Source organism: Cottoperca gobio, chromosome 11 (genome assembly GCF_900634415.1).
Source record: "Cottoperca gobio chromosome 11, fCotGob3.1, whole genome shotgun sequence".
In the NCBI taxonomy this organism is placed as follows: domain Eukaryota; kingdom Metazoa; phylum Chordata; class Actinopteri; order Perciformes; family Bovichtidae; genus Cottoperca; species Cottoperca gobio.
In genome coordinates this window covers 1275947-1284603 of record NC_041365.1, presented here as the reverse complement: position 1 = coordinate 1284603, position 8657 = coordinate 1275947, and the positions used below count along the sequence as shown (strand labels likewise).

Genomic DNA, 8657 nt, shown 5'->3' with positions numbered 1-8657 from the left:
CATGTTTAGTAGTAATAATATAATATAGAGACTGGATTTGAAACCTTACATTACATTTGTCATTTAGCAGACACTCTTATCCAGAGTGACTTACAGTGAACTAACTACAAGGACAATATGTAAACTTTTTAATGGCACATATTTCAAAATGAAAATATATGTATTCTCAGAAAACATATCTACTTTATTGATCCCTTGGGGGAAATGTGGTTATGTTATAGCTGCTCTCATTCTGGGAGAAATTATAGGAAAAATAGAAAAAATAAATAAATATGTAAACATAATAGGTGCATTATACTTTAATATTCTGTATAATAACAACAAATATGTAAAAAATAGAAACAAGAAATAAATGATACTAGACTACAATTTATAACAACAGTGTAAATAATAATAATAATAATAATAATAATAATAATAATGCTGCAAAAATGGGTGTATGATTAAGTGTGTTAAAATATGATATAATATAAATAAAATGAAAAGTCCAGTATGAATAAGTAACTGCATATTAATGCCAGAGTAAACCAGAGTGTTGCACAGTTGAATTATTGCACAAAATGATCGTACTGAATAGCATGTTAAGATTTAAATAAAGAAATTATGCCCGTTTACATTTGACATCATATTTATACAATACTGGTTGAAATGCAGACAAGTCACTCTGCAGTAATGAACTCAAGTCATCTTTTCTTGACAAAGAAGCTTCTCCCTAACTTGCAGCACGACACTTTGAGGCTTTAAGAGCCACTTAACGACCGTCTGTCATTGGTTGTTACCATGGTAGCAGAACGGCATCCACAGCGATTGGCTGTGTTATGGCCGTAAAGCACTTCGGCGTTGTGACTGTCGTAGAGTCGGTGGCTAACAGTCAACAGCGATTTTTTGACAAAAGGGTCTTCTAAACGGTGCAATTTCTATTTATTTTTTAGTACTTTAGGTGCAAATAGTTAACATGGCTGAAAAATTTGATAATCTGGAGGAGCATCTGGAGAAATTTATCGAGAATATTCGACAGTTGGGAATCATCGTCAGCGACTTCCAGCCGAGCAGCCAAGCAGGGCTCAACCAGAAACTGTGAGTCATGTTTTAATATTGAGCATGTTATAACGCCACGGATCTGCAAATAAGCACTGTGTTTACCCGTTTGTATTGTTTTTTATTCTCAGAAATTTCATGATATCTGGACTGCAGGACATCGAGAAGTGCCGTCAACAGCTCCATGAGATCAACGTCCCGCTGGAGGTCTTTGAGTGAGTCAGTTGAGCCAGTCCAGTAACGTTAAATGTTATATTTGTGTGCCTCTCCGGCTTTATTACCTATATATAATCTTTTATTTACACCTCTGCTGTTGTCTGTCATTGCTGTAATGCTGTGAATACATGTATTTGTTGTGTTGAGAGAATACATATCGCTTTGCGTTTAAGCCTTTGCCAAACCCTACTCGAAATTCTTACGATTTTATAGTCTCATAGGTTGTCTGCACATCTGATTATATTATATGACCGATTTTACTTTATATTCTAGATTATTAAGAGCCTCTTTGAAATTCGGCATACACATATTATAAAAATAACATTGTTAAATTCGAGAATTTGTTGAGTATCATGTTGCCACTCTTCATAATGTACTGTATTTAGGTGGAGGATTGCTGAACTAATCAAAAATATGTAAACAAAACTATAAATATGATATATCAAGTTAGAAAGTTCCCCCATGTGATTTAGAAAAACTCCAGTTACCAAATGTAATTCCTCATCTGTGCTTCATAGTTTCATTGCAACTGATATTATACCTTGTGTTTGTAGATACATTGACCAAGGTCGAAATCCTCAGCTGTACACCAAGGAATGTCTGGAGAGAGCCTTGGCGAGGAACGAGCAGGTCAAAGGGAAGATTGATACTATGACGGTAAGAGATAGTGCCAGGGTCGCTGAGATTCCCCACCAATGACAATACAGGAAAACAGAGCCAACAAACTATTTCACTGATTAAATAGCTTCCAAACATATTTAGGAATTTCTTAAAATATAAACAATGACCTCTTTCAAGGACCATCTTCATTAAACAAAGAGCACAGCACTTCAGTTGTCCCTCTCTGTTCAAGTTGCCTTGTTTATCCATGATGAATTTATTGTCCTTGGACAGAATGCTTAAATATATTGTGGGTCAACAGAAGCGCTGTTCCACAAATAATAATATAATAATAATAATAATAATAAGCTTTATTTGTATAGCACCTTTCATACAAGAATTGCAGTACAAAGTGCTTCACAGCAAAAACAATTAGTACAAGATTAGACAGAATCAGAGCATTTACAGTACAATAATCACAGTGTTGATGTACATGAGTGTGAAGTAGCATTAAAAATAGTATAAAATAGCAGAATTAAAATAATATAAAATAGCAGAATTAAAATAGTATAAAATAGCAGAATTAAAATAATATAAAATAGCAGAATTCAAATAGTATAAAATAGAAGAATTAAAATAGTATAAAAAAGCAGAATTAAAATAATATAAAATAACAGAATTAAAATAATATAAAATAACAGAATTAAAATAGTATAAAATAGCAGAATTAAAATAACAGAATTAAAATAGTATAAAATAGCAGAATTAAAATAGTATAAAATAGCAGAATTAAAATAATATAAAATAGCAGAATTAAAATAACAGAATTAAAATAGTATAAAATAGCAGAATTAAAATAGTATAAAATAGCAGAATTAAAATAATATAAAATAGCAGAATTAAAATAATTTAAAATAGTATAAAATAGCAGAATTAAAATAATATAAAATAGCAGAATTAAAATAGTATAAAAAAGCAGAATTAAAATAATATAAAATAGCAGAATTAAAATAGTATAAAAAATCAGAATTAAAATAATATAAAATAGCAGAATTAAAATAATATAAAATAACAGAATTAAAATAGTATAAAATAGCAGAATTAAAATAATATAAAATAACATAATTAAAATAGTATAAAATAGCAGAATTAAAATAACAGAATTAAAATAGTATAAAATAGCAGAATTAAAATAATATAAAATAGCAGAGTTAAAATAATATAAAATAGCAGAATTAAAATAATATAAAATAGCAGAATTAAAATAATATAAAATAACATTGGAAATCATGCCTAGTTTCTGTATCTGTGCCGTACTTAACTAGCCTCCTGCCGGGAAACCACATTCATCACCATTCTTGTAAATGTTTTAAACTATCAGAGCCATATTTTGAAAGCATGAGATCAACAATGCGCCCCTGTGGCCCTTCAACTGGTTTACTCCCTTTTCTACCCGTCCTGGTAGTCTTCCCGTCAAATCACTTATTTGTCCTCTTTATGTATTTGTATTTAGATGCGTCTGTTATTTGGTGATTTAATTAGGTTGGCCTGGGCAATATCTTCTATCACTACATAGGTCATTTCATATCCCGATAACGATATGCATCACAATATAGCATGTATTCTGGTAATTCAGTTAATAAATAGTTTGAATTTGATGTCCATGACCAGAAACTGTCGTATTGAATTATCCCCCAGTCCGTTTCTTATCTTCTATATAAAATGAAACGTAGTAATAAAACAGTAATTAACCAAACTCTACTGTTGTATTGTCTTTTATTACAGAAATTCAAGAGCCTTTTAATCTCCGAGCTCGGCAAAGTCTTTCCAGAGGAAATGGTCAAGTATAAGGCCATACACGGGGAAGATGCCCCCTCCTAGTGACCGCGACACCGCGACCCCTGACCTTCAACCTGTGACCCTTGAAATGAAAGCCTGAATGGAGTTTGACCAAGCAGGTTCCTCTGTGGTCGCCGGCAGAATATGATCATAACCTTGTATTATTTTTTTTGTAAAAGATGTGATGCTGTTGCCAACTAGTCCCCTGAGGGAGAAGGTTTTTATTTCTGCTCAGCACCCTGACTCAGCCAATCCTCTCCTTTTTCTCAAACTTTAATTTAAAGAAATGCAAATCATTAGCAAGTATATGGGAGGAGTAGTGAGGAGAAACAAATCGTTTTCAGCACTTGGTTGTTGCCAGGAGACACATTTGTTTTTTTTATGTCGCTGTTGATGCACTCATTTGGCAGCAGAGGCAATTTCTACAACTCCCAACTGTACAGAAGAAAATATTCAAGAGCTGCAAGGCGCCCGTCTGATTCTGCATTAAGGAATTTACTCTCATCAGTTGTACATACGGTATATTTATACTCTTACACTCTACCTTTTGTAATGCTTCCTAATCATTGTGCAACATCCACTTGTACCACACAGTTCATGACATTTTGTATCGAGCTCAGGTTTCTAATGGCCACGATTATTGAATGCAAACGCTGTTTGATGGTAATTCTGTGCCTGATCACTCGTAATGGTCAGAAATGAGTCCACTCTTTATTTGTAACTTGTTTGTATTATACTTTTTGTTATTAAATGATCCTTGTTGGGCTAATGCTGTGTTTTGTCCTTGTTGATTGGCAACAGATTTAATGTGAGTTGTGTCTGCGTCAATTTTACAGAATTAGTCCTAACATATAGGAGGATAAATGTAATGTATAAAATAATACATAGTATAGTATTAGCTGTCAATCATCCTGAAAAACTGTGTCTTACGTAAACCTTTAATATTTTTCAAGCTGCAATGTTAATATAAAAATGTTCTAGATTAACAGTCGGCAATATTTTTATATAATATAGTCTTAGTATTGGACTACATGTGTTCCTAACCCTCGTCCGTACAAGTGCGTGATTCTCCTAAAACATTATTCTCTGGCATATAAAACCTCTGTATACGACAGGTCTTCAACAGGGGGTCTGCGACCCCCAGGGGGTCTGCCGAGGTACTGCAGGGGGGGTCGCAAAATAGTTTGTAGATAAAGCAATTAAAGTTTTTTTTATTACAATTTCTTTTTTTTTGCTTTGCGCATTCACATCCCCCCGACCCGTCGCACTGACCTCTTCAAGCCTCTTCTATACAATATATACAGTAGGGGGTCCCTGCACCACGCTACACCAGTTTGGGGGTCCTTGACCTGAAAAAACGTTGTAGACCCCTGCTGTAAACTATAGAATATCACCACTGACAACTGCTTGAGTTAAAGCTATTTTAGTTTATATATTTAATACTATAGTAGTGTTTATTCTTAGCTAACTTTGCTGCTGCTGCTACAAATAAAAAAATAAAATAAAGGGTAATTAAGTCCATCAAGACGATTGTCGAAATAAAGAACTGCAACATGGGTAAATGTGTCAGTGGGACGTATTAGTGATGCGTTCAGGGTCACTCAGCTCAAGTGTCTGCACAGACTTGCAGTGTAACTATAGACTGGTTGTCTCTGAGAGAGGGACAGATGCTGTGGAAACAGACAGGGCTGCGTCATCAGGCAGGCTACAGCCCACCACGCCTCCTCCTGCTGGGCTTTAACCAAGGCGACACGCCCCTCTGACCCTGGAGGCCGATCCTCTGGGACAGAAGCAGGGAAATGAGCCCTGTTATTGGTTTGTGATCTATGCGGTGAAGTAATACAGACAGCCCTCTTCCCTCGCTGTCAGTCTTCCCTGAGGATTTCCGGACACGCGTCTCGTTTAGTCAGCTGTGGTTTAGTGAGGACTCAGCTTCCACCCTTTATTGGGGGAGGAGGAGTCTCAGATGTTTACATACAAATCATTCAGTTTCTTAACCTGCTTTTCAGATGTTGCATGCGCCGTCCATTACAATACACCTGGTTGATGTGACCACCGTAAATATATTTACGTGACATATTAAAATCATACACTTATCGGCTTTCTTGCAGAAAAGATTGATGCCACTCGTGTCAATCTTCTCTTCTAAGAAAGCACATTTGCAGTTAGCACACACTGCTCCAGCTCACATTTCATCATTTCTTTTGGCAAGTTTAGTTTTGTTCACATCCACAAAGCCTTGGTGGGAAAGGTGGTAGATAGAACAAAAAACAAACCCAGGGAGAATACAAAAGAACGCTTTATTCAATTGCTCTAAAAGCTTAAAGCAGGTTTAATTCCAACGTTTCTTTTGCACCCATCATTTAATGCAGTGGCAATTATTAAGTATTTGTAAATGCGTTGGATAAAAGCACAATACAGAGAGAGAGAGCACCAGCAGCCTGATGCACCGACATCTAACACGTACCATGTGACCTTAGGAGTAACAATACATTACATTTGTTTTTGTTGGCATTAGACAAACTCAGAGCACCTTGAGCATCATTTATCGGCTGCCGTCAGCCACTTCTATTATTTTGCTTTTAATTCCTATCCTATTTTTACTCTTTGACCTCACGTCTCTGTCTCTTGGATGACGAAAATCCTCCGTGCACGGCGGCAGTGGTCAAGGGCGCCCTTTCAATCCAATAACGAGCCAATTCAGAGCGTCGAGAAGTTAAATGAAATGCTGTTTTTATCCAGTTTGCAATCGTGTCTGCTCACCGTGACACTTCTGTCACAGGGTGACACTGTGTGGGGATGTGTGTCGTGATGCCTGACTAACCGCAGACGTATTGTACTGTAAACACGTCTCAGTATGAAGTGCTGAGGTGTGTTGGATGACTCATCCAAGGTGAGTCTTTCTCTGCCTCCATTCAGGAGACACCTCCGGACAAACATCATCTTCTTTCTTTCATTCTTCAAGACTTTCTTCTTCTTCTGTGGCATCTTTGTCTGCCTACCTTGAGAGGCAGTGGTGTGCCAGGAGCAAGTCATGTGGAGGTGGACTCTCCCCCCCCCCCCCCCCCCCCCCCTTTGTTATTAGGCTGCTTTAATGCAGAGGGAGTAAATACTATAATAAACCAGATCATGTGATATTTCATTTTTTCTCCTGGAGGAGTCACAGCCGTTCTCCAATTTCGAGGTGAACTAAATTGGACACTCAAACAAATTGTTTTTCAAAACCAAAGGCACGAGTGCAGTGTGCCGCTGTCTTTGTCCCGCAGGTATCACATTGTGAAGGAGTGTTTGGTGGAGTGTCAGGTGATCTGTTGCCTTCGCAGTCTCTAAATACTTAATTCAGTTCCCCGAAAACATGAACTCAGGTCAAAAGAGAGAAAGAAGAATGAAACTCTGAGCATGGATCTGGTTATCATCACGGGACAAATCCAAGAAATCAATCCTCCTTCCAACAAAATTAATATTTCTTTTAATTGTACCATCCCTGTCTGGAACAAAGGAAATGATCCACGACGCACCGTGAAGCGAGGTTACAATGTAAATTGGGATTTTTAGTCATTGCATTGTTAAAAATGTCAATGAGACTTTCTGAACGGCGTTTTCTCCTCCGAGTGAAGTCGAAGTTGTGATTTCACTTCGCCTCTCTTCTGTGTAGCAGTGTTAGTGTTTCAGCGTGCTGCCCTGAAGCCTCCCCTGCAGAATGTGGACCTTTAGAAGCTCTGCCGTGCTTCATCGTTTTGTGTGTAATGCATCACGTATTCCCCACTTTCTTTCTTTTTTATTCCATATTCATGCAAATGCTCTGGGAGATGGGGGCTGGAACGTTGGTTGAAATGTAAAAATCCTCCGTGCCCTTGGGTCGGCCCGGGAAACACAAAGGCGGGGGCTGCTGCCTTTGATGCTATTAGCATAATGTCTTTCTGATGCTAATGCTAAGAGCCTCAGACTGACCGCTGACACTCACACGCCGGCCCACGGCCACGATGGTCTTACATGGCCACTGATCGCTCTGCCTCGCTCTTGTCTCCAGCATTGTGACTACTTGCCTCCGCTCAGTGATAGTTATTCACCTCGATGAAGGTCAGGAGGCGGACCCCCTCTCCCTTCTGTCGCCCTGGTCACCATGGAAACACCCCTCCCATTCACCGTCACCCACCCTTTCGCTCTGCTCTCTGGACAATGGCCTTTGCTGTGTGTGTGTGTGTGTGTGTGTGTGTGTGTGTGTGTGTGTGTGTGTGTGTGTGTGTGTGTGTCCAAGGGCCGTATGGTAAATGTTAAAAGTGTGTGTGTGTGTGTGTGTGTTTGGGTAATAGGCCTTGTCTCATCACAACTGATTTGTGTTGGTGATTCTACAGTGAACCAGGGCTCAGATATGAATCACATTGGGAGTTACACTCCTACGCACTGCTCTCTGCACATCTATTAACTCCACACACACACACACACACACACACACACACACACACCCCCTCCCCACACACACATGCATAGGCGCACAGTGTGAGTCAAGGCCCTGCTGCGGAGGTGAGCAGGGCCTGATTGTGTTGCAAACAGTAATGACACACACAGCACAAAGGCTGGTGAGGAGCACGACTATTATACCTTTCAGAGCCTCTCAGGGGTGCCGCTGTCTGTGTGTGTATAATGGCCGATAATGGTGTGATAAAAAACGCTAAATGAAAACTATAAATTAGCTCAATGATGTCTGCTGCATGATGCTCCTCGCACCTGCCGCCAGCAAAGCACCCGCCGACAGCAGCAATTGAATTATTGAGTTAAAATAACACCACAAATGGAAGAAATATCATTTTCATCTCCAGCTTTGTGCCGACGCACGTGCTTTCCTCCTCTTCTCATTCCTTCTTTTGGGTTGCCATTTTTATCTGCAGCCAGGCGGATTTGCTGACAAGCAAGTACGAGTGGGAGTGAACAAGACAGAAAGTGAGAGAAAAGAGATAGCGAGC

General features: G+C 38.5%; 1 protein-coding gene across 1 annotated transcript; it reads left to right on the top strand.

Moving 5' to 3' along the window:
* Positions 1-777: 777 nt before the first annotated feature.
* On the top strand, positions 778-4463 carry med10 (mediator complex subunit 10). The gene is made up of 4 exons (XM_029442910.1): positions 778-1077; positions 1170-1253; positions 1809-1911; positions 3640-4463. Exons 1-4 carry the CDS (start codon positions 956-958, stop codon positions 3733-3735), a joined length of 405 nt encoding a protein of 134 aa, XP_029298770.1. The 5' UTR covers positions 778-955; the 3' UTR covers positions 3736-4463.
* Positions 4464-8657: the final 4194 nt, after the last annotated feature.

Coding starts and splice junctions, on each gene's coding strand:
- med10 (XM_029442910.1), top strand. CDS start 956: ATGGCTGAAAAATTTGATAATCTGGAGGAGCATCTGGAGAAATTTATC. Junction 1,254..1,808: donor GTCCCGCTGGAGGTCTTTGA/GTGAGTCAGTTG, acceptor TTGTGTTTGTAG/ATACATTGACCAAGGTCGAA. Junction 1,912..3,639: donor GGAAGATTGATACTATGACG/GTAAGAGATAGT, acceptor CTTTTATTACAG/AAATTCAAGAGCCTTTTAAT.